At 35.8% G+C, this 27,837-nt stretch overlaps 1 protein-coding gene across 1 annotated transcript in view; it reads right to left on the reverse strand.

Moving 5' to 3' along the window:
- The window catches only part of Abca3 (ATP binding cassette subfamily A member 3), a 524,972-nt gene extending 497,463 nt beyond the window's left edge, over positions 1-27,509 (reverse strand). Inside the window, exons 1-3 of the mRNA XM_090407639.1 lie at positions 27,185-27,509; positions 16,252-16,385; positions 11,259-11,400 (exon numbers count right to left, since the gene is read on the reverse strand). Coding sequence (XP_090263765.1) covers positions 11,259-11,400; positions 16,252-16,385; positions 27,185-27,509 — 601 coding nt within the window. The remainder of the gene's footprint in view (positions 1-11,258; positions 11,401-16,251; positions 16,386-27,184) is intronic.
- Positions 27,510-27,837: the final 328 nt, after the last annotated feature.

The raw sequence follows: 27,837 nt of genomic DNA on the forward strand, positions 1-27,837 counted from the left end.
ATCACCTTACTATTTAAGACATCAAATTTTGTATTTCAGAGTTCACAAATTCTTGAATATAATAATAACTTATCCTGTATTTTACTATAATGTAAAATATGCAAATCAGCAGCTACGACAAAGCGTGAAAAAGAATGTCTCGACATGAAATTCCAAAATTAGCACATGTCATGCTGAGACATTTTCTTTCCATAGATACCCTGGATTCTCAACTTTGGCAAATCTTAAGACTGTCACTTATGCAAATCTTGATGTCCAAGATAAGATTCTCTTTATCTTGGACATCAAGATTTCCTTAGAAGATTGCCTGTCCAAAAATCCTAAAGAAATATAACTTTATGCCTAAGTTGTTTCCCACCAACAAACTGTTTACCTTCTTGCAGTCCAAAAATTTGATGGCCTAGTTAAAAACTAAGCTAAGCGCCTTCATTTTCTGCTAATATAATTCTCCCCCCAACATACACATTTCATGTCAATGCATCAAAATCATCAATGTCCTACTGTTAAGTTACCACTCATAATGGAAATGCTGTTGTGAATATACTGTGTATTCTAACAGCTTGACAGCCATTGATCTACCACTTATGATAAACAAAATTAACTGATTTATGTTTTTATCTTTAAATAATTTTATATAGTTTCCAGACATATTACAAGGAATGTGGAAAAGTTACCAAGGATTCTGACCCAACATCTGATTCTTGCATTCTCATGATTTACTCATTATTAGGTATCGACCTGAATACTAAACAAATAAGAATGAGCTGACAACTGAGGACATAGTCAACCAATTGTATTATGTACTGCCTTAAACCACAAACAAAACCAATGACACAACATGATAAAATAAAATGTCATGCTAGTTGGAACATCACCTAGTAGAGGTGATGTTAGAGGATGTAGAATTGGTGTTCTTAGTGGTTCTTTTTTAACCATCCACCAAATTTTTGGACTGTAAGAAGGTAAACAGTTTGTTGGTATAACAAATGGGATGGGTAGGTGGGTGGATGATTCATTATGGATGATGATGTGACTGCATATGTATTAACATTATTATTACGTGACACCTCCAGGGAGTCCAAAGACTCATCGAGGGAGGGCACCTACTCTATAACTCTATCTCCACCACTCAGTCCACCAAAAACAACGAACCACAACTACCATCATCAGCTGCACCAATGATGCCATCTACCACCCACTACCACCACTAGCGTTTTCACAGACAATCGCAAACATCCACGCCCACAGCGGAATTCGAACCCACAGTCTTTTGACTGGAGAGCAGATACATTAATCACTCGGCCAACCAGGCCAGCATATGCAGTCATACCATCGTCCATCCCAACAAGTATGTATCCTCAAATTACACAGAGAAAAAGAGAGAGCTTGTGTTCACAGCTGTAGCCACAAAACTTAGACATTTTTGCAACACTTTTATAGTTACCACTGAAAATCACTATAAAACAGAAAAAATACAGCCCTTTCTCGCATCCTTCCTGCAACCAACACAAGATCACTGCAGAACTTATTCTCCTTGATTGAGGATACATGTGAAAATATAGCTAAAATTCTTCACATAATCTCCATGCTACTTGGAAACCATGCACCCCCTTTACCCATTTTTCATCCTCTTGAACATTCTGGAGTATATAAAATTAAATTGTATCTGCAACTTAACTGACATTGAACAGACTGGTATATCTGTTAACATCTGCGTAAAGAACATAAAAATTACATTTGTAATAATCTGTATGGCAAGTCTGGATTTGTACATTTGTACACATGATCTGAATACTTCACACAGGATGAAATAGAAGAAGATAACTGTACTGCCTAGACATAACTAAAAGTCTGAGACTATTTTTGGAATAAGTATCAGCTCTGAAACTCTTCTCTAACTCAAGAAGTATTGCTGCATCAATTTTCCAAAGATCTGAGATACAGTAATTCTAAGACTACATTTAGTCTAAGAATATAGTCTTAGAATTCTCCTGACTTTTCTGGATTATCTTCATTTTTATCTGTGTCCCATAGTACTTTCATAGGATATAATTCATCATCATCATCAAATTCCTGCCATGTACCCTCAAGGGATGTACAGGATATGATAGTACTACATGAAAAACAATTACATCATTACTAACTTGCTATCTACAATTTTCTCTCCGAATCAGTCTGTTATTTGTCAAGACTCCAACCTTATCAGATCTTATCTATTGTCTAAGGCACTTTGAACCGTATCAATCCACCTATATCTTGGTCTTCCTCTGGGTCATTTTGCTGCCAACTTGGCAGAGAACGCTTGTTTTGCAAATCTTTCTTCGCCCATTCTGTTTAAGTGACCATACCACATGAGATTAGCTCTGCTAACACATTCCTGGATGTTGAAAATGTCAAGTTCTTTCCTAATATCCTCATTTTTAATATGATATTGCCATTGATGCCATCTATTCATGCCTCTAATCTTTCTCAGGAGTCTCATATCTGCAGTCTCTAGTCTTTGGTCAAGTGTTTTACTTCTGACCCAGCTCTCAGATCCATAAGATAAAACTGGGTTGAACACTATCTTGTATATAGCTAATTTAGTGTTTTGGCTAATTTCTCTCTTATTCGATATAAATTTATTCAGTTGACTTCCTACCATACCAGCTTTGCTGATTCTGTTGTCTATTTCTATATTTAATTTACCATCTTCAGTGAAAATCGTGCCTAAGTAGCTGAAATGTTTCACTTGTTCCACAGGTTCTCCATTCACAACACAGTTGACATTTTCAATGATTCTGCCTATTTTCATCGTCTTTGTCTTTTTATTGCTGACCTTCATACCATATCTATTACAACAGCTATTCAATTTAGTCAGAGAACTTTGCAGACTTGTAGCAGATTTATTTAGAAGTATAACATCGTCCGCATAAAGCAAAGAGCTGACATTAACATCTCCAATTTTGATATCATGTTTAATACCACTTTCCTTCATAATGTGATCCATATAGATAATGAATAACACAGGGGATAATGTACATCCTTGTCTCACACCAGATTTAACATTAAACCATCTTCCTGTACTTCCTTCAATTCTAACTGCTGACTTACAACTCAAATAAAGACTAAGTATTGCTTGATATAATGCCCCATTGACACCATATAACTGTAGTGTATTGAATAGCTTCTCTCTTGGCACCTTGCCATATGCCTTTTCCAAATCCACAAAACTTAAATACAGATCTTTGTTATATTCCTATACTTTCTCAACTATTTGTTGTAAAGTGAAGATCTGATCCTGACAGCCTTTATTTGGCCTGAATCCAGCTTGTTCTTCACCAAGCTTTTCTTCCACAATTCTTCTCAACGTTTCTCAAATATACTTGCATAGATCTTGCAGGAACACTCAGAAGGGAAATACCTCTATAATTCTCACATTCAGTTTTATTTCCCTTTTTATATATGGGTACTATGAGAGCTCTACTTCAATCATCAGGAATTCGTCCCTCTGTCCAGGCTTTCTGAACTATGCAGTGCAGTCACTGTAAAACTCTTATACCACCATACTTCAGCATTTCTGGTCGAATATCATCTACTCCTGCTGCCTTTCCACATTTCAAGCCTTTGATGGCTTTTTCTACTTCAAGTATGGATATGTATTCCTGACTGCATGCCTGGTCAGTGTTTTTTACCACTGTGCTATCATCACTGCTTGTTTCATTTAGCAGTTTTTCAAAGTAATTACTCCATACTTCAAGGATATCTTTTTCTCCCATTTTCATGTCACCTTTATCATCTCTAACTCCTTTTACAGTACTCTTTCCTCCATTCCTAAGCTTCTTCAACAACCTCCAGAATATTTTGCCACCTTCTTGATATTTATTTTCTATATTCTTGCCAAAAGTCCTCCCATGACTTTTGTTTAGCTAGTTTTACACAGTGTTTAGCATTCTTGCATTTGTCTCTGTATTCTCTAAGAGCACAAGCTGGCTTATCTGACAGAAACTTTTGATTTGCTTTCTTCATTTCCTTCACTGCCTCTTTAACTTCCTGTGTCCACCAAGCAGTTCTGATTTTTTTTATCCTTACAGACAACCTCACCACATGCCTCTCTGGCAGAATCAATCAATGTTTTCTTCAGAGTTTGCCACTGAATCTCTAAGGTTTCATTCCTGTTCTCAAACTCTTTCATTTTTTCTTCAATAATCTCTGTGTATTTTAGTCTACTCTTCACATCTGAGAGCTGCTCAACTTTCATTCGCTTTAAAACTTGCTTAAATGTTATTCTTTTCACTATGAAATTCAATTTTATCCTGCTGAAGACTAAATAGTGATTACTTCCAATTTCAAATCGTGTGTACACTCTGGTGTCCTGCACCAGGGAGAAAACATCACTATCAACAATAACATAGTCAATGAGACTTTTCTTATTCCTTGCCTCTTCTCTCCATGTGAATTTGTGCACATTTTTATGTTGGGACATGGTGTTAGTAATAACCAGTCCATGTCCTGAGCAGAAATCCAACAGATATTTGCCATTATTATTAGCTTTGCTGTTTTCTCCAAATTTTCCCAAAATATTTTTGTATGTCTCACAATCATTTCCTACTCTGCTATTTAGCTCCTCAACAAGGACCAACTTTTCCTTTTTCATTGTGTCAGTTGCTTTTTCTAAAGCCTCAAAAAATTCCTCCACTTCTACCTTAGTAGAAGTGGAGGAATTTTTTGAGGTTCTACCTTAGTAGACTTCTACCAGAGTCTACTAAGGTAGAACCTTCCCACAGAAGGTTCTACCTTAGTAGAACCTTCTGTGGGACCATAGGCACAAATAAGTCTCATTGTCCAGTTCCCCCATTCTCATATTTGCTCACATTACTCTACTTGAGACTGCCTGCCATTCAAGAAGATTAGCCTCGTATTTTGTTTGAATACTATGGCTACTCCTTTTCCTTGATTGTCATTGCCTGAATATAACATTTTGTATTTATTGCTCAGAAAGATCTCACCAGTTTTTGTCTTTTTTGTTTCAGTCACCCCTATTATGTCGATCTGGTACTTATCTAATTCCTCAACTAGCTCCATTTCTTTGCCATTCAGGCTTCTTATGTTGATAGTACCGATCTTTAACTCTGGTGATGTTGAGTTGGGGTTTGTTTTCAGATTTGTTCCAGTGGCTGACTTTTCGCTGGTTCCCTGGCGAAAACAACGGGGACCTTGTTTAACCGGGTGATGCCCCAGCCAGCATGAAATTTTGTCATGTCGTACCATCATTTTTTATTTTGGTTTAACCAATAAGCATACAATTTGGTCAGCTAAATCCCAAATTGCCAGCCCATCCTCGTTCATTCAGTATCCAAATAGATACCCAACAGGGTGCACCACGAGAAGGTGAGCATTGGACATTAAGTCAGTAGCCCTGGTCGGTTCTCCGCATTCCTTTAAAGGCTATGTGGAGGTCTCCTCTCAGTTATACAGCTTTGACCCTTAAGCAACCAGGATATAATTCATTGTAAATGAAAGGAACCGTTTTCTACAAAATCTAATCAAGTGATGCATATTTAACTGTAGTTGTAATTTGTGTTCTGAATTTAGTGTGCTTATTAATATTTTGGTTGATTTCAAACCTTGAAACGTTAAGTAATAATTATTTTTAATGAATTTAAATTTTTAACAATAATTAATACTTATTTATTTTCTTCTAGTGTTGTTTATACTACACTAGCACTGTTATGGATAAAATCCACAAAAGTTGTCTAATAATTACTGAATGCAATTTTTTTTTCTACCGAAGGTCAAGCACTGTAGGTGATAATGCTGCTAACACCATTTTATTACTAAGGGATTAAGGAAGATTATTTTAGCCCTGGCTAACTTTTGTGAAAATCAATGGCCAGTCAATCTACCTTTGGTCATTACTGACAGCTGATCCACAACTATCAACATTCCAAGGGGATCAAGTCCACAATCGCCCCTAAAATCCATGACCTTATCAATTCTGTAGAGTTCAATTCCATCATAGTACATACCAAAGTTCATGACCTTACACTTGGCCCCATTTACTTAGCCCATACTGCCACTCTACTTAAGTCATACTGCAGGATCTCTACCTCATCTTCCCTGACTATCACTCTTCCTTCCTTAGCATCATTAGCAAACAACAGAATATTCCTTTTAAATCATTCCTATATTATGCTATAAAAATTAAACAGCAAAGGATCAAGTGCAGCAATTCCTCAATTAGTGCACCAGTCTTTTCTATACCCAAATGCAATTAATGCTCCTCTAAAATTCGATTAGTGTACCTATATACATCTTAAAAATAAATGTTACAGATTTTAAAACTTTTCTATCTATACATTTTTTATGGTTAACTTTTTTAAAAATCACTCATCAGGATGAAATAATTTAGTTACATTTAAAACATTTTACAAAGTTATTTTTATAATGGCATACTACAATATTTCCATGTACACCATGTTCCAAATTTACCACCAAAAAATATGTTGTCTGCTAATTACATAACAAATGAGTAAAATATTTTACTAATTTTGTGAAATGTAAAGTGTGCTATATGTATTTGTTAGATTATGTCAATAAATTATGGATATTTAAGGCAGATGGAAGGAGGATGTGTGCGAAGTGTGAGCTAACTATGGACTTGATGGGTGGTAATGTATCAGTAACTGAAGGTGTTAGTAGTGAGAATGCCATGAGAAGGATGAGTGCCCGTCTGATATCAAAGAGAGACACTGTAAAAGATCAGTGAAATATTGGTAAAAAAAAAGTTTTGAAAAAGCAAACAAATGGTCTGCTGAATGCAACGGAGCTCTCTGAAAAAAAAATTTTTCTTTTTTCGGAGAGCTCCCAAAAGCTAAGTATAATTTTGAGTGAAATGGAATATTGGTTTAAATCTTAACGTAGTATTGTTTATTTTTGGTAGCTTTTTGTGTCTGTGTGATTTTGGTGTGAATTCCATTTTATTTAACTTAGTATTTTAACGATACGTTTCATAGAATAGCACATGGCACCAATGCGACGTAAGATAATAGCGTCCAAAAATACGACACCTTTGTTCAAAAACTGTAATGTGAGGGAGTTTGTCCAATGTGATGTGTGTGGGATGTATGCATTCCCGAAGGACACTGAAGTCACTGTCACCACTATCACTTTCCATCACTGGAGTTTGGATGGAAAGTGATAGTGGTGGGAGAATGTGCAGAAAGTGGAAGCAAAGTGAGGAATTGGAGTATGTGTCAGGTAGTGAGATAGTTATTGTTGAAGAAAGCCAGAATGTGAGTGAAAATAGTGGCTTGATAGGGAATTGAAATGTTGTACAAGATGGCAATGAGAACAGTGATCAAAGAGAGAGTGAAAACAACTATACAGAGAGAGAAAATGGTTTAAATGATGAAAAAATGAGGAATTATTTGTAGAGAGTGAGATCGCTAGGTTGCGTGCAGTGATACACAGTGCACATCGGCAGTTGGAGCACCTGCAAAACTCTTTCCAGAGTGCCTCAGCTAATGGAAATAAACAAGTTTGAAAGGAAAAATAAGCGTAAGAGTGAGAGAGTTTCTGAAATGAAGGAAAGAGTGGTGTATGGTGACTCGTTATTAAGAGGAGTGATAGATGAAAGTTTAACTAAATCGTACTTACCGGGTGCGAAATTTAAGGATGTAAGTGAAAGTATTAGAATGCAAAAAAAGAGGGTGAAAGAATTGATAGTTGTCGTGGGTACAAATGAATTGAAAGGAGATGAATTTTTTATGAGAGAGGACTTTAAAGTATTGTTAAAGGTAGCGAAAGAAAAGAGTGACAGAGTTAGGATGGTGAGTCTGTTGCCACGGTACGACAGAGAGGAGTTTAGAAGGAGGGCCATAATCACAAATGACTTTATGTGCAGGTTATGCAGACGGTGTGGTGTGGAATTCGTGGATGTGTGGAATGAGTTTGATGTGCAAAAGGATTTATACAAGATGGATGGCCTGCATTTGAATGGATTTGGTGTGACGAGACTGGAAAACTTTTTGCTGAATGAAGTAAAAATGGATGTGCAGAACCAGGGAAACTAGAACTACCAAGGAGGGGAGGAAGTGGATATGCAGACATCAGTGAGACAGTTGACTGTAAGAATGTATATAATGTACCCGAGCCAGTACTAAGGACAAGAAATTGGAATGGGATAGTTAGAATAACTATCCCATTAATAAATAGGATCAAGATAGGGGTGGGACCTCTGCATTTCATGTATACTAATGCCAGAGTATTAGGAACAAAAAGGAAGAATTTTTGGCCTTGATTGGCTCTTCCTGGTCACAGGTTATTGGCATTAGTGAAACATGGCTGACGGAAGATGATATAGTTAGTAGGATAGAATGTATAGGTTATAGCGTGTTTAGGAGGGACAGAGAGAATAAAATGGGGGGGGGGTATTATTAATGATAGCTGATGAACTGCAGCCAAGGAGAATTGAAGTTGTATTGCAGGATAGTGAAAAGAGCTCATTTGAGACTATCTGGTGTGAGATTGAGACTGGCAGAATAAAAGATACAGTTGGGTGCTGCTATAGACCAAGTGATGGAATAGATGGTGGCGATAGTATGCATAAGCAAATAGAAGCAATAAGTGGAAGGAGGGTAATTATTATAAGGATTTCAACTATGGTAACATTGATTGAAGGGAAGAGAGGACACATGTGAGGAAGGATCTGGATTTTATTCAATTATTAAGGGATAACTATCTGAGACAGCATGTAATTGAAAATACTAGAGGTTTGAGAGTGCTTGACCTAGTAATAGCATCTGAGAATTTGACTGTAATGAATATGACCAAGTTGCAACCTATTGGTGAGAGTGATCATAAGGTCTTGACCTGGGAGGTGGCTAAAGGTGTGGAATTTTTGATTAATGATATGAAATTACCATGACTGGGAAGTATGACAAGCTTAGGACATTGCTTGGTTCAGTGCCATGGCATGTAAAACTGCAAGGGCTGGATGTCGATAGAGCATGGGAAGTGGTCAAGGAGCATTTACAGGAGTTTATGGCAGATTGTATACCTAGAGTCCGAATAGTAAAACAAGTAGGGGTTAAATGGATGAATAACACCATTAAGCTTATGTCAAAAAAAGAAACAACTGTGGAGGGAATTTAAAGAGAAAGGTGACCTGCAGGCACACGAACGGTATAAAGTGCAGGCCTTAAGTGTCTTATTTCCAAACGCATCATTCAGTGATGAATGTCCATTAATAGGAAAACAACATTATTTGAATAGCAGATCATAGTAAATATGTCAGAACACCAAGTTTTGCCAACTTCCATGTTCTGAACATGACAGTTTGGGCAATGTAGCATAATGAAGGACTGTATCCATACCACACTCAACAAACTCAACATCTTAAATCTGTCATCAGACTTAAATGGTTGGAATTTTGATGCTGGTTTGATGCACAATCCCACTATTACACTGCAACATCAATACACTTGTTCACTTATGAAGAATAATTTATTTGTGATGGAGTAAATAAACAAAATGAGAAATTTCTTTTTATTGACTAAGACAATTCACTTGGCAAAGCAGAAAATAATTTCTAGCATCATTTTACTGTCAATGAGTGGTATTATTGATAACATACTGATTGAAACATAAATCTTCAGACAGTGATATTTGTGCTGGAATTTTGCAAAATGAACTACCATCTATAATGCTAGATAATGTTCTGCTTTGAACATATTCCTCACTAATGACAATGGGGCATAATGCACTTATGGCTTGATGTCATTCCAGATGATTATCATGTTGAAAGTTTTTCTACTTACCAAGAAATTATATTCTTGGTATAATCCTTTAACCAAGCATAAGCAAACAAAGTTTGTGCATGAAGTAACTGTACGACTAAGCAACTCGTATATAGAGGCTAATGACTTCACATCACTTGCCATAGCATCTCATAATGCAAAGCATTATAGACATATATAATGGTAGGCATTATGGAAGGGCCATTACTCAGACCAGTTTCAACCTTTATTGAGGTCTCATCTGTGGGACCAGACCCAGAAGTGATATCTAGGTTGAAGTAATGAAGCAGTCATATTTCCATATACAAGTAACCAAAAGATGAAACACCTTATTACTAAAATATTCTGGACTGGAGATAGATGTTGAAAGTTTTCCACTTGGTTATACTATATATTAAATATATACATATTTTTTTCCAGCCTGTAACTTTTCCCCACTGCTGGGGTAAAGGCCTCTCCCATTATGTGTGTGTGTGTGTGTGTGTGTGTGTGTAAGGGGGGGGGGTAATCTACTTCTCCCATGGTGACCCAGTCCATCTTGGGAGAGTATTTACTCACTTGTATGAATGAATTTATGAAGGTGAAAGACAATCACAAACATCCATGTCTAGGTGGGATTCGAACCCACAGCCTCTTGATTGGAGAGCAGATACATTAACCACTTGGCCAACCAGGCAGGCATATTAAATATACTATATATTAAATATATTAAACATACTAAATATTTAATAAATATATATTAAATATACTATAAATAAATATAATTTAATTTTTTAATTTATATTTTTAAATTTATCTGACAGTGCAGACAAACCACTTGGGAGAAATCAGGATGGGTGAACTTATTCAAAGATATTTAAAAAAAAAAAAAAGAAAAGAAAAGAAAAAAAGAAATCACATAAATTGGGATGTTCTTCCTTACAACAAAGGAAATACATAATGTAATCTAACAGCAGACCCAGATACCTTATATTTCATAAGAGTTACAGTTACCTTGGAAAGTTCCAAACAGCAGCCAAAATGATTCACATCCCCTGCAAGTACAACAAGAACCACCAAAAGTCTTGATAATGAATTATTACATGGACAGCTCTTATCACACAGTTCAATTTAGCAGAGATGATATATGGAAAACAATATATCAATCAGACTACAATGACATGCATTTGACATTGTGGATCATACTAATCCTAGAATATTAGAAACTTATTACCAAGCTGTCCTATTGTGAGTGATGTAAAATCAGTCTGTTTAATTATATAACATCTACTGTATACAATTTCTGGGTTTTTTTTTGCTTAATCTTATTAAAGCAGACCACCATTTCAGCAAAACCAGTTGAATGAAGTAAACTTAAAGTTCACTGTAGACATATTAGTCATTGATAAGGTATGAAAAGCATCCACAGAAGGTTACAGACATTATTCATTTGCTTCTAATACTATTTTTATACTTTGTAGAAAGTTTAATTATTCTTACCTGGATCTCCACCCCATGCACTGCTCTTCTCTCTTGGACCCAATGACTGAAATCTTGGGAATGTAAGATCCGTACTCCAAGAATGTAAGTTTCCTACTTTTGATAAATCTCTTTTACTTAATGAAGCTGCTCTAGGACGTATCTAATTGAAATAGCAATTAAAAAAATTGGAATATGGAAAAAAAAAAAATCGAAATGCAGTACAACCCCATTGTGAAAGCAAATTATCATTATTCATTGTTTTATAAACCTTTAAAAATTTGTTAATAAGTTTGGATATTCAAAATCTGATGTGAGGATTACTATTTTATCCTGATTTTGTGCCCGGATGGCTCAGTTGGTTGAGCATTAGGCTTTTCACCTAAGGGTCCAAGGTTCATATCCCTGTTCTGGAGTTAGTTTTTGAGTGCAACAATGGTATAGTGGTTATCATAGCTGCCTTCCAAGCAGTTGACCTGGGATCGATTCCCGGCCATCACAAAGATTTTTTTGAGGGGGCGCTAGTGTTGCTAGTAAACATGGCAGTCGTGTTGAGTTATGCTATAAAACATGTTTTTAAATTAAAGTATAGTGTGGCTTTTTGTTTCAGATTGTGCTGCAGTTGTGCTTCAGTTGGATACAAGTGTCCTTCAGTGGCGTTATTCTTTGAAACTCTGTTGTATATATTGTGTTTCCGCTGCTGTTTGTTTCACTACTTCAGCGTCTAAAGATGGCATCCAACAAGAGACATACGTCAGCGGCTCAGAGGACTTCTATACGAAAGTCTGATTCTGCATTGGATTCTTCGCAACAGATGTGTTGCAGAAACTGCTATATGTATGAGCTGAAGAATGTGAAGGATCTGTGGACTGTTTGGCTAAATGAGAAGAATGAAAATGTCGATGTATGTGAGAAGTGTCGGGATAGGCTAGAGCGATTAGGAATGGAAGCAGACATTGGGACCGTAGCAGAAGAACTTTGGCAGGAGTTCATGAAAATGAAAAGTGACCTTCATCTTCTGCAAGAGGAATTTGAAGTGCTCAGTAAGGAGGTTCTGGAAATTAAAACTGAGTTAAATGTGTTGAATAGAGAAATTAGGACTATGGAGATTACTTTAGCTGAAGTAACGAACAGGATTAAGTATGGGAGAGTCTTTGGTGATTGATGATGTAATAAATAGTATGAGAGTGATTGGGAGTCAACAGAATGAAAGCACAATTGGTCTAGAAAAAATGAGATGTCATGAGAGTGAGGGAGTAAGTAAAAGAGCATTGAGTAATGAAACTGAGAGAGTCATGCTGAATAGCATAGAAAATGAGGCAGTGAGTGACGTTGGTTTGGACTTGAATGAAGTTATGAGTGGCAAAATATATGGCGATTCAATGATTAAGGGTATGGAGAGCGGCATGCCTGAGGAGTGCTTGGCTGGTGGAACAATAGAGAGTGGCCTTAGCAATAAAGAGAGGGCATGATGCAGAAAAGATGATAGTTATGATGGGCACAAATGACCTGAGTGGTAGTATAAATCGGGTAGCAAAAGATTTAAGAGCATTGTTAGATATCCTGAAGAAAAAAGTGTCAATGGGAGGATTGTGTGTATGTGTGTGTGTGTGTGCTGCCTCATTTTGACAAGTATGAGTTAAGTAGACGAGCAATGATAATGAATGATATGATAGCAAGAATGTGCAAAAAAAGAGGTCTGGAATTTGTTGATGTCTGGAGTGTGTTTGAAGGAAAAAGACAGTTGTATGCAAGAGATGGGTTGCATCTAAACATGGAAGGTCATAAGCGACTGAAGTTACTGTTTTCTGAAGAAGTTGAAGTAATTGGGCAGGGAAAATAAAATTGAAAAGGTTGAGTGTAAGAGGAAGAAACTTAAGCAGTGATTGTATGTTTGTTGATCCTTATTTGCGGAATAAATTGCAGAATAGAGTGGATAAAAATCGGCATGCAACTACTGAAATTAGTGACATGTATATCAGTTCTAAAGCTGGTACAAGAACTAAAGGGAATCTGCAATTTTTGTACACTAATGCAAGAAGCATTCGAAATAAGAGAGAAGAATTTTTGGCATTAGTCAATGCAATCTCACCAAAAGTTGTAGGCATTAGTGAAACTTGGCTGTCAGCAGAAGATGTGGTCACTGGAATTGAATGTGATGGGTACAGTATTTTCAGGGAGGATAGAGAAGATAGAGCAGTGGGAGGAGTACTGTTGATGATAGCTTATGAGTTGCAGCCAAAGAAAGTAGTATATTAAGATGATAGACATGTGAATGATAGTTCATTTGAGGCAGTCTGGTGTGAAATAGTGACCAATGCCAAATATACAGTTGGTTGCTGCTACAGGCCAGGGGGTACAGGGAATGATATTGAATTCATGCATCAGCGAATTAGCACAATGAGTGCACGGTTAGTGATTATTATGGGGGATGTTAATTATGGTGATATCAACTGGAAGGAGGAAATATCATGTGGCAAAAAGGAAATGGAATTCATACATCTTCCATGAGATAACTACTTGAAACAGCACATAACTGAAGGGACACGTGATGTGAGAGTGTCGAACCTGGTCATTGGTTCAGAGGACATATGCATAAGTAAGGTGTCCTTGTTACCTCCAATTGATAAGAGTGATCATGTGGTATTGACTTGGGAAGTTGCAAAATTTGTGGATTTCTTTCTTAAGAAGGGGTATATACGGAACTACAGGTTAGGTAATTATAACAAGCTTCAGAGTGAGCTTGCAGCCATCCCATGGCAGAACATATTGCAGGGGAAAGATGTTAGCAGGGCATGGGATAAAATCAGCAGGTATCTGAGGAAGGCAATATCAAATTGTGTCTCCATGGTCAGGAAGACAAACAAGACAGGCGTTACATGGATGAGTAGTAGTATCAAGCTTGATCTGCAAAAAAAGAAAATGCTATGGAGAATTTACAAGGAGAAAGGCGATCAGTATGCCCATGAGCAGTACAGGGCTCAAGCTAGGAAAGGTACCAGCATAAAGAGCTAAATCAGATTATGAGAAGACCTTAGCCAAGGAGATCAAGGGTAATCCCAAAGAGGTCTTCCACTATGTGGCAAGTAAAAGGAAGAATGACTTCAGAAGGAAAACTTTAGTGGGTGTTGATGGTATTGAGGTGACCAATTCAGATTTAATAGTTGAGTTATTGAGTGATCACTTTTCAAAAGTCTATCACCCAAGTGAGGATATCTCTGTACCTGTAGCAATAACTAATGTGAGAATTGAAGTTAAGAAATCAGAGGTACTTACTATATTGCAAAATTTAAATCAAAATCTAATTCATGAATGGGTGAATCAGGATATGATACTCTATAGGGGCCAACATGGTTTTGTTAAAGGTCAATCCTACCTTAGCAATTTATTAACTTTTTATAACAGAATGACATCTGAGTAGGACAAAGGAAATGGCTACACAGTGGTACTTCTGGATTTTGCTAAGGCTTTTGACAGGATACCCCATGGAATACTGTTGTGTAAATTGGAGCAGACAGGGATGGATACTAAATTGGTGATATGGATAAGAGAATGGCTCGGGCAGAGATACCAGAAGGTGGTGTATGGAGGAGCAGAGTCCAGGATGAGACAGGTGACCAGTGGTGTGCCTTAGGGCTCTGTGCTTGGGGCATTGTTGTTTAATTTGTACATAAATGATATAGGAAATGGCTTAAAGGGAGATATTCAGTTGCACTACCCAACTTTGCTGATGATGCAAAGTTGGATAGTGCAATAAAAAATCTAGCTGATGTTGAGAGGTTGCAGGATGATTTAAATAAGCTGGCAAACTGGGCAAAAGGTAATGGATGTCGGTTCAATGTGAAAAAGTGTAAACTTATGCATTTTGGGATTAAAAGATTACCAGCTGTGTACTACATTGATGGATTGGTACTCCAAGAGATTGATGAGGCTAGGGACTTGGGATGTTGGTGGATAGGGAGATGAAGTTCAGGGGACACATTGTTAAGGTGTCCAAAATTGCACATAGGATTACTTGGTTATTGAAGAACACACTAACATCCAGAGATAAAGAAGTTATTATTCCCCTTTATAAAGCGTTGATACTTCCACATTTGGATTACTGTGCTCAGGTCTGGTCACCTGGATTCCTTGGAGATGAGGAGGTTGTGGAGAGGGTTCAGAGGAGAGTGACTAGTTGGTGAGTGATGTAAAAAATGCTCCCTACATTGATAGATTGAGGAGTGCAGAGGTTGGTTGATAGGGGGAGAAGAGGGGATATGACAGAAACATTTAAATTACTAAGAGGTTTTTATAAGATTGATGCAGTGGAAATGTTTTTTCAGCTGCGTGATAGTGATGGAATAACAAGAGGTCATTCCTGGAAATTAAGGAAAAGCGTGATTAACAAGGGTGTGAAAATGAGGTTTTTCACCTGGAGGATAGTGAATGAATGGAATGCATTGCCTGACTCAGTTGTGAGTTCTTCTGTAAATGAATTCAAAAAGAGATATGACAGATATTGTTTTGATTGTTTGGGTCTCCTGCGATGAGTCCGCTGACTCCATGGAGATATCCATAATAATAATAATATTTAGTAATACTAAAAAAATGTGCATGCAAGATGCCCTTGCTTAAGTAATAATTGGTGTATCTACTGAATTCAAAGCCATCAACTAATATTTGTCTGTATATCCATTCAACAATATATTTAAAAATTTTATTGCATGCTTTATCTTACACTGTTTTATTATTATTGTGATCCACAATAAAGCCTCATCTTATTATGAGGTGTGCTATATGTATTCATTGTAAACTGTAATTATTTAAATCAAATGTCATTACATTTCCTCTTTCTCTCTCTCTTGTTACAACATTTACCTTTTTCATGTTAATTATCACTAGAGATTCTAAACTTTCATATATGTAACAGATAAAATGAAATATAAATGTGTAAATTTGTTTTCTTAAAAAGTAACAATTTATGAAATAATGAAATACAAAATATTAAGTAATTTATGAAAACCATAGTTACCTTATATGAAATGGCATCAGAAAAAGTAGCATTTTCTAGCACTTCACTAGTAAAAATAACACCAGCTAATACTGATGACTGTCTACTTATGTTACCAAGGAAATAATCCAAAATATCTTTTTCAGATTTAAATGCTAGGCAGAAACAGGCAAAAATATTACTTCATAACAAATGAAAATATATTTTTCATAAAATAAGTTATTAGATAAAACAGACATGCTTCTAATTAATAAATCTTAATAGCTATTCAAATATGAAATACAGCAATATATTTTACATAAATACTAACTACCCACAAATTCTAATAATATGGCAACAAGTCCATACTTTCTATGTAACAAAGAGACTTCTATGAATAAAAATGTTAGAACTTGTTATAACCCACCTGAAATGATCATAATCAGCATTAATTCCTTCCAATTCATTCATGCATTCATTAACACTCAAGTTCAGGTGGGTTATAACAAGTTCTAACATTTTTAAGCATTTAAACCAAAATATTCATATGGCTGTTACCATTTATTTATTTTGTGTTCTGGGTGTGATGTATGATGAATTTAGATTATTGGTAGAATTGTGTTGATGGCATGACATGTGAGAGAGACATAGGTATGAAGCTGTCTTTTGTCATGTAGAGATGACAATTATAGTTATTTTCTCTGATCTGAAATGAAATGGAAAGATAATTCTAGTTGATTTTGGTTATGTGATTCTGCTTTCAACAGTTCATTCATCTCAAATGAAAGAATGCCAATGTAGGTGCAAAGCTGTTGTTATCCCCACATTGTAGTTAATTATAATAATACAATGGCGAGGGAGGAGGTTGATCACATTGATAAGACTATCAACATACCCAATATAAAGAAACATGGGAAAGAAATATTACAAGAAAATAGTTTTCATCTTTTGGAGATATGGCCAATCTAAGAAGCCTATTGATTTCAGAATGGAATTAACAGACCTCCTTGTTGGAAAATACAAATTATTTGTGAATACTTGTTATATTGGAATTAGTCATAACTCCTTTTAGGCTTATTGCCTATCATTTTCCAGATGGCATTCCTTCCACTTAAAAAGAAAACCAACCTGATGAGAATGTGTGCTTATGTGCAAAGAAAAAAAGATGCAAAAGGAAAAAAAAAATTTTTTTTTCTTAACTTGTCATGAAAGAATTGTTACTTCTAAAATAAAATTAATAAATTATCATTTTATTTTGTACCCAAAATACCTAATAATGAAAAATTAGGTATTTTTTGTTCAACTTTCTCTCATAAAATTAGTTAAGAGATAAAAAAAATTAAAATTAATAACCAGTTCATCAATATTTAAACAAGCAACATATTGTCTTCAGGACAAATGAGTGTTACAAGAATGTATTGAAAATCAAGAATTTTATTTCAGATACATTCTTTATGCTATGACAGAATATACTGTACAGTATATATGAGTTCAGACTCACCTAACAATCAGATAACTGTGATATAAATTTGTTGTAAAATCTGTCTACAATAGGACTCATTATCTACAATAGGACAATACAATAGAATGGATAAACAGCAAGATTTTAAGAATCATTCAAGTTAATGTAGCAATGCTAATGAGTATGAGTAAATAATTGTATACTATATTCTCATGGATATATTGCTGATTCTTTTGATTTATCAGCAGAATACTAATGTGATTTTACTGTCAAAAACACAACCTTTAAAGCCAAACTGCTATGTATACAGAAAACAGAACACACTGATATACATTATAGTAAAAGTTTGTTGAAAGTTTATTTTTCACTTGGTTAGACTATAATAAATTTAGTTTAATCCTTTATCCAAGTGTGAGCAAACAAAGTTTGCACTTGAAAGTATCTTCAGGACTGGGGTACGGTGGTACAACAACAGGCAACTCGTTGCAAAGGTAGAGCAAGCTCACAACACTCCTATCTCAGTATCTCCCATAATGCAAAACACCTCCTTTTGGATATGTATAATGTTATGCATTAAGGGGAGGGCCACTACCCAGACCAGTTTCAACCTTTATTGAGGTCTCTTCAGTGGGAGCCAGGCCCGAGTGGAGATACCAGGCAGAAGTATTAGCAAGGTCATCTCTACCTATAGGAATTGTCAAATGGTGTGCCATCTTTTTATTAAATGTGTGAGCAAACAAAGTTTGCGCCTGAAAGTATCTTCAAGACTTGGATAAAGGATTAAACTAAATTTATTATAGTCTAACAAAGTGAAAAATAAACTTTCAACATCTTTCTCTAAATCCAGAGTAATTTAATAAAAAGATGGCACATCATTTGACAACTCCTATAGGTAGAGATGACCTTGCTAATGCTTCTGCCTGGTATCTCCACTCGGGCCTGGCTCCCACTGAAGAGACCTCAATAAAGGTTGAAACTAGTCTGGGTAGTGGCCCTTCCCTTAATGCATAACATTATACATATCTGCAAGGAGATGTGTTTTGCATTATGGGAGATACTGAGATAGGAGTGTTGTGAGCTTGCTCCACCTTTGCAAAGAGTTGCCTGGTGTTGTGCCACCTTACCCCAGTCCTGAAGATACTTTCAGGTGCAAACTTTGTTTGCTCACACTTGGATAAAGGATTTAACTAAATTTATTATAGTAAAAGTTTATATTCCTGTTTTCATCCATAACTGATCTAAGCACACTAAAACAGAAGTCTGCACATGAAATTATATTAACCACGCTACCAGCCAGAACGTATATATACGTCTACATTTCCATGGATGCGAAGTGCATATTAAAAATTGTAATACCATTGATATTACATTGAAATTTATGATGGATATGAAGCTTTAGAGGTTTTGAAGTTTTTCAAGGATGTGGTAAGGTGGTTAATGATTGTGCTTGTTAAATACTGAGGAGCAACTGCAAGCTAACTAAAGTATCCACAACTGGAAAGCATGTTCCTTAAGGAAGAACTGGAAGTTGCAGTCTTTGAGGAATACTTTATGGGGAAGTCTTTCCAGAGAACTGAGATAGACGGAATGAACCATGAATGAGATAAGCAGGTTCAGTAAGTCTGAGGTTCAACTGTAAAATGATGTTTGACAGCTTCTGATCTTATTATTATAGGTTTAGAAGAAATGCAGGACATGATGAATGCCAATTCTGATAAATAGAGCCCATGGAAATATCTGTAGAAGAGACACAATGCAGAAACTGATTACCTATGAGAGAGCAGCTGAGGAGGGTCTACTGAACTGCTCTCTTTTGAACAGTATCAAGAATTTTTTAAGAGGTTTTTGGTACACCAACCCAAATATGAGAGCAATATTCCAAGGTTTGGTAGATATGGGATTTGAACAGAGTAAGTAACTAGACAGAAAAGTAATGCCTTGAGTTAAAAAAAGATGTCAAGTTATTTGGAAGCTGAGGATGCTACAGAAGTGATGTTATGTCAGGAAAGGCTAGAAATAAGTCAGTCTAAGAAGTGAGTGATCTGGTTTTTACTGTCAAGTTTAGCATTATGAATGGGAGAAGAAGAACTAAGATCTTTTTTGTGATTATGCCTTGTGTTTCATTATAGAATATTAAAAGCACAAAAATTACTGAAAATATTAAGTATCAAAAGTATTGGAAATATTAAGAGTATTATTCTATGCAAATATACTGGATTTTGAGAAGATCTTATTGGGATCTCCTCAAGCAAGAGATAAATCCCTGAAGATAATTTAAGTTAACAAAGGAATCACCTATAAGCAAATAAAATCAAATGGTGTATCACTATATTCTAATCAAATTATGAAGATAATAGTGAAAGTTGAGAAACAGCTACCTTAATGGCGGATCTGAATAGGATGGAAAGATGACAAAGCTGGTTCTGAGATGCTAGTTCCATGTATAAACCACCTACTAAATGTAGGTATTCTAATGGCAGAATTATACTAGAGAAATCATGGAATTATAGACTGGTGGTAGACAGGAAGTGATTCAAGTTTAATGGATACAATGAAAATAGTGATAAAGACAACTCTCAACCTATTGCAATAAGAGAAGGACACTGACCAGATGAGATAAGGATGTGGTTGTTCAATTATAAAAATACCTGATCAGACCATGAGAGCCTCCATAGCTCAGTGAGTATAAACAAAGCCCTTTGGTTGGAAAGACCTGGGTTTGAATCAAGTCTACAATGCAAAGAACCTTTATCAGGGCTTTTCTAATGAAGGTGAATTAGATGGTCTCATATGGAAGTAGCAGGGATTTTCTTCCCAGAAACTTGGAGTTTTCCATCCAGCAAACAGGCAAACTAGCCCCCATGAAAATAGATGATAAGTTGATAGTCAAACTGGAGTGGATGAGTTGGATATTTAGATTGGTGCATTGTATTGGAGAGTGGCTATCTGATAGGTATCAACGAGTTGTGTATGGGGGAGCAATATCCAGGAAAAGGAAAGTTACTAGTGGTGTACCTCAGGGGTCTGTTTTAGGGCCATTGCTGTCTAACTTGTATATAAATGATATTGGTAAAGATTTAGATGGAGATATTCAGTTGCTTGCATATGATGCAAAGTTGGGACAAACTATGAAGAGTAAAAGATGTTGTGGCCTTACAAGAAGACTTGAATAAATTGAATGATTGGGCACAGGAATGGGGATGCGAGTTCAATGTAAAATTTGGATAACAAAAATGGGAGGCAGAATTTATGCTTGGTGAGGATATACTGTCGGAGATGGAGGAAATAAGAGATCTGGGGTTGATAATGGATAAGGTTCTGAAATTTAGGGGACACATAGCCAAAATTGTGAAGAAAACACAAAGACTTCTGGGAATGATGCAGAGGACACTGACTTATAGAAGTACGGAGATTCTTGTTCCATTGTATTAGGCCACACATGGAATATTGTGCCCAGATTTGGTCACCTGGTTTTCAAAAGGATGAAGAGATGTTGGAGAGGGTCCAGAAGTGACTGACTAAGGTGATTTCTGACCTCTGGAATGTCGAGTATGAGGAAAGATTGAGAAGATGCAACTTGCAGAGTCTGGTGGAGGAGGAGGGGGAGAGATATGATAGAGACCTACAAGTTATTAAGAGGTTGTTATAGGAGAGGTGGAGAGGTTCTACAGAAAATAGTGGGAGATCAGGGGAGAACCAGAGGTCATCCCTGGAAACTGTATAAGAAGAGTGTGAGTAGAGGGAGTGAGAAGCAGGTTTTTTTTCATTCAGAATTGTGAATGATTGGAATGCCTTGCCTGAAAGTGTGGTGTCTGCAGAGAATTTGAATGTGTTGAAAGCAAGGTATGATGAGCTATGTGTTTGATAAAAGGACCTCCTAGATGAGTCTTTGACTCCATGGGGTCTTGGATAAATAATAATAATAAAATAATAATAAATCTACAAACATAAAATACTTATCACTTACAAGGATGTAGCAGACTAATGACAAGCCAGCTGCATTAAACTGCCTGAAATCCCAAATTATGGGACTCAATCCATCTTAGATGGATGATAAACAGACTTCAGACCTCGTTTGAAACTATTGCACTGTGTTATGTCTCTGTATTTTCATTTCTTTATTAGAGTACGTATTTAGTATGATCTAATTTTGATCCAGTTCTCTCTATATCCTTCTATCTTAATTTTATACCTTTCTCCTTAATATATAACCCGGTTTGGCTCCTAGGGATATTTCCTCTTCAGAAAATGGCAAATTTATATTTTAACTGTGCCAGCCAGCTTCCTATAACAAGAATATAATTCACGCTCAGGGAATTATTCCTAGGTTTTAGGCATATACGTTAATCTAGAATTCACATGCGAGTATGTAGATCTCGGTACCTTGCAGTCGTGTCATAAGATCTAATCTCAATTATATAGTTATCTAAACTCCTTCCATTTGGTTCCATTTTCACAAGTGGTAGTTTGACACTGCGAATTCAGGCAAGACTCAGGTTCAAGTAACAAAACATGTTTATTAATGCTAAAAGACAGGTACATTAAATCTTATATTAAGTTATCAAAACTTCTGAATTGCTAGGCTAAGTGAATGTCTTATGCTAAGCTATACAAATGGTTCAATACTAATCTAACCTTCTTACATAAACTGACATGCAAAATCATGTAATATAAATGGATAATTAAACAATGTCACACTCAAGTGGAGTTCTTTCATTCACATTTACTTTAAATAGATATTTAACAACTCATTTCTCTCTTAGCTAAATTTTACTCAATTAAAAAAAGGGTTTTCACTACTTCAGTCATATACAAGTTAGAGATTTGTCCTATACAATTCTTTGTCTAATAGAATTGGGCGTATTAATTACTCTATCCTGCCAAAGTTCTCTAAAATGTCCTCAGTCTTGCTTTATCAAGACGCAAATTCTACCTTCAAACAGTCTCAAGATATAAAACAAAAGGATCTTTACTTTACCAAGTCACTTCACTTCGAAGGTCTATTAGCTGCCACATGTTGCTCGGGTCATCCTTCATCTTGGCTGATTCTGGGTCAGGTCTCGTGATTGAGTTGTTCCGTTCTCTGCTACAGGTCACAAATCAGGAAATGGCTGGAACTACGAGCCTTCTCCTCAGCATTTGGCACCATTCTGCATGAGTTGTTGATTCTCGTACGGGTCTCCACGGAATACCTCTCAGCGCAAGTCATGAACACGGCCGACTGTCCGTCGACATAGCACCCTCGGCATGTCCTATCATCGATCTCTCGTCGAGAGTCCTTGATCTCCAAAATCCCGGAAGAAACAGAAAAAAGCCTAGAGCTTGGCATGTATTGCCTTAAATATTCTTTCTCAGTGCCCTCTTTTTCTGTATTGTTTTTTCGCACAATCCATAACTTACCTCGCCCTAAGGTTGATCCCTTGCTTTCCCTCCCTGCTATTAGGTGTTGTTTTCGAGGAAAGGCTCTTACGTCAGCCTTCCCCATAAGCTGCAGCCTTTGGCATTATCATTACGACAGGCACTTGCGGCTTAGATGTGACCGTTGATCCTATTAGTCATTTCTTACCTGGCGACTTACAATTTTTTTGATAGCTTAATAATACATAAGTTAAGCTATTATTCCTTTACATGAAATGCTAATATGACATAATTCTTGATTTTAGTTTTCCTTTTGACAATAAATAATTCCAATACGTTACACATACTGCTATACACTTTCAGATACAACAACTTAGGTGTTTCTCACCTTCCACTGATAAGCAGGTATTATGCAAATTTCTTTGTTATTTTGTAAAGCTTACATGTTAGATCCTGAATGAATAACTTGTCAAGAAGTTCATTCAGTATCTAACAACTGTCTTAGTTACTGCATTTTGAGATGAAGATGCTTTAAATTTTTGCGCTCTCTCTCTCTCTCTTTGAAACCTCTTTAGAGAGAAAATGCAGGTAGCAAAAATAAAAAAGAACGACTTTAAGACTGTTATATATCAGCTATCAAATAGATAGAAAATGTGTTATCTACAAAGTCTGATGAACAGAATGATCTTGGATACTAGAGTAAAAAATCAGTTTTACTTTTATCCTCCATTTCTTTCAAATGATGTATTTAGAGCTGTATCAGATATCATCGTGAAAAACATTTCTTCTTTTTGAGCTGTTGCTTTAAAATGATCATTCTACAGATGAGCAGTATATCAGATCAAATTACAGGAAAACCCCACTTAATATAAATTCGATATGCACGATAATCAGTTAGCGCAACTGAATGAAATGATACCATTTCACGCTTTACGCGAGTGATTATTCAGTTAACGTGATTTTTTTACATCATGCAAAATTTTATGTTACTCAAAATTTTTTGTCGCCAATCTGCAGTGAGCAGAAAAGCTGGAAGTCATTAAGATAGCATAGGAATACAATGATTGTGCGAGACCTGGGACACAGCGAGTCTACAGTTTGAACTATATTAAATAAGAGCAAAGAATACAAAGAACAAGAAAAAGTTGCTACTGCTTCTTTAAGCATGCAGATCACCCGAAATAGAAGGCATTTACTGATCAAGATGGAGCATCTTCTATCACTCTGGATTGAGGATTACAACCAAAAAAAAGAATACCTCTTAGTACAGAGAATATTAAAGCAAAAGCTCTCAATTTTCACCTCATTGAAAGAGACCAAATTTCAAGAGGAATGTGAAAGCTTTACTGTGAGTTTAGGATAGTTTGACCGTTTTAAAAATTGAACTAGACTGCATAACATAAGAATAACTGGGGAATCTGCTAGTGCTGATAAAGATTCTGCAGCCAAGTTTCTTGAAGAATTGCAAAGGATAATTCAGGAAGGTAATTATGATGATTTGCAAATATTCAATCTCAATGAAATTGGTCTCTTTTGGAAGCATATGCCAACAAAAACTTTCCTAGATAAAACTGAAACATCTCAACCAGAATACAAAGTATCTAAAGATTGTCTTATGCTCTATTAGGAAGCAATGCAGAAGGCAACTTTAAACTCAAGCCTATGTTAGTCTGTCATGGCCAAAATACAAGATCTAACATTACTGAAGAAATCAGAACAATTGGAAAGGTGGATAAATGAATGGGGATGTCAGTTTAATGCAACTAAATGTAAGGTTTTAAAATTTAGGATCCACAGATCAGATGCTTCATACTCATTTAGTGGAGCTGAAGTGGAAGAAGCGAGGGATCTTGAGGTGACTGTGGGTTGAAATTTTAAGTTCAGAGGACATATCGCAAAAGTTGTGAAGACATCTCAGAGAAGTGCTGCAAAATTGAGAACACTGACCATGAGAGATGAAAGTGGTGGTTCCATTGTATGAAGTTTTGATCAGACCAGATCTGGATGTCTATGCTAATATCTGGTTAATCATGGAAAGGGTGCAGAGACAGATAATAAAAATGATATTAAGACTGTACAACTGTACAATGTTGATTATGAGAATAGACTGAGGGCATGCAGACTGCAAAGTTTGGTGGATTGAAGACAAAGGGAAGATACAAATGAAACGTTTAAGCTATTGAAGGGTTATTATCATATTAACATTGAGGAGATTTTTCATATGGTAAAACGAGGAGAAGGAAATCAAGTACAAGGGGACCAATCCCTAAAAGTTACAAAAGGAAGTAGCAAATAAAAGGGTAAGAAGTAAGTTTTTGGCATGGAGAGTGGTAGGAGCATGGAAAGCACCACCTTCCCAATGCATTGAGAGGGTGGTGAAAAGGCAAAAAGTGGATGAGTTTAAGGAGTGGTACGATAGACTTTGTACTGACTAGTGTTGTTCACCTATAATGAGTCTTGTGACTCCATAGTGGTTAAGAAAATAATGATGATAATAATTTCCTTTCTGTTTGTAATCCAGAAATGATAAAGTAATGAGATACAGTAATGCTTCAATTATTTGACCACAATAAGAAAGAAATTTGCCAATTAGATGATAGAAGGATTGGATAACTGAAGGTTAACATATAACTGATAAATTATATGGTGCTGTACTATAAGTATGTTGACACCAACCCAATCAAAGATCAGTTAACTGAAGGTGTGGTCATTTGAAAGTCAGATAGTTGAGAGATCACTGTATTAATTCTTAAAACAGAGAAAATTCAAAGACAATTTTTATACTGCTTTATTTTTCTATTTATTTAAGATATAAATGATGGCTGTAGAAATTTTATGAATGAGAAAGCAATTCTGAACAGAGTAACAAATCTTTGCAGAAGTGCAGTATCATATAAAGAAAGTCAATGCCTTTCACTAGATAGATTACATTGCCTTATCTGAATAAATGTATATTAATTTCATATTCATAAGCACAATAAATAAATTCCTCCTCCTCCAACTAAAGAGATAAAAGAGTTCAATATTTGCATGAGATCGAATTGTTGACAGCTATGAAACTTTTCAAGAAGCTACTCTGTTTATAAATATTTTTTTTCTTTATTCAAATTAAAGGGATATTAAATCCTACATTGTTTTAAAACTGAATAAGAAACTCAAAGATTGGAATCAGAGAGTTTCATGCCGAATATAGTAAACTATAAAAGTATTGGTGGCCACTAGCGTGAGCTAATGCAAGTAGTCCTAGTACGTAGTACAATCTCAGGCAACTCGTTGCAAAGGTGGGGAAAGTTCTGATCGCTAATCTTGGTATTTTCCATAATGTAAAAACACATATCCTAGGAAATGTATGCTGTCATTACATTATGGTGGGAGGTCACTACCCAGACCGGTTTCAGCCTTTTTTGAGGCTTCATCAGTGAGTAGCTAGACCAAATAGATACCAAAGGGTATAATGGTTGCACCTGTTTGACAACTTATATAGCAGAGTATATAAGTTCTTTTCACTATACCCTTTGGTATCTATTTGATCTAGCTACTCACTGATGAAGCCTCAAAAAAGGCTGAAACCGGTCTGGGTAGTGACCTCCCACCATAATGTAATAACAGCATACATTTCCTAGGAAATGTGTTTTTACATTATGGAAAATACCAAGATTAGTGATCAGAACTTTCCCCACCTTTGCAACGAGTTGCCTGAGATTGTACTACATACTAGGACTACTTGCATTAGCTCACGCTAGTGGCCTCCGATACTTTTATAGTTTACTATATTCGGCATGAAACTCTCCGATTCCAATCTTTGAGTTTCTTATTCGGTTTTAAAACAATGTGGGATTTAATACCCCTTAATTTGAATAATGTTTATATCACCAAAATGAAGCCTATTGGCTCTTTATATTTAAGAATTTTTTTTCTTATTTAAACAATACAAAAATAGACTAAAAAATTTCCAAAAATCACTCATCCTTTATTTACTTAATAGGATTAGTTGAATTCTTGAATATAGCTGTTCCTGATATGTAAATGATCAATAACACACAGAAGATATTTACATCTGAAGAATAAAAATTTCAGAAAAAAAAGAATATGCTTAATTATTTTATGAAATATATAAAATGTGTTATGAACATCTATCTAAAATATTACACATACCTTGTACTGTAATCCCAAGTTTTTTCTCTACATGAGACATGACGTTTTCAATACGAGCAAAATCTGGTGCATACAGCACGGTCCATAAGTTATCACTGAATGCTTGTGAATTAGGAGTTAAATTTTTTGGCAAGTGATCAATATCAAATGGTTCATAAATAGTTGCATTTGTAATAAGATCAGGTTTGACAGATATGCGAACTACAAGCAAAAGAATAGAAAATACTGCAGGTAACCCAAATTCAAATATTGTGACCAATGGGTGTCTCAATTGGAGCATGAAATTCTTCCACAGCAAAAGTAAAAACTGTTTTACAACAGTCATCTTGGTTTTCAGGATTTACCTACAAAAAAAAAAAAAAAAAGTGATTAACATTAATACCATTTTACTTATACTGAATGCAAAAAATAATGTCAATTAGATACAAGCTGTTTATATCTAGTTGACATTTATATCTTATATCTATACAGTAGTTAAGTATTTATTTTTAACTTACAATATTTATACAATGACAGCTCCCTTTGAAGAGAAGTTGATTACCTCGATGGAACTGTGTTTCACTCAGGATTTCTCCATGAGTGCAAGTCACAAAGATGCCTCCTAAGATCTTTATCTTGAGCCTCTCTCTTCCATGTTATCAGGTAACACTGAG

This window comes from Typopeltis vanoorti, chromosome 17 (genome assembly GCF_054136105.1).
Source record: "Typopeltis vanoorti isolate ZY-2024b chromosome 17, IOZ_Tvanoo_1.0, whole genome shotgun sequence".
Lineage (NCBI taxonomy): Eukaryota > Metazoa > Arthropoda > Arachnida > Uropygi > Thelyphonidae > Typopeltis > Typopeltis vanoorti.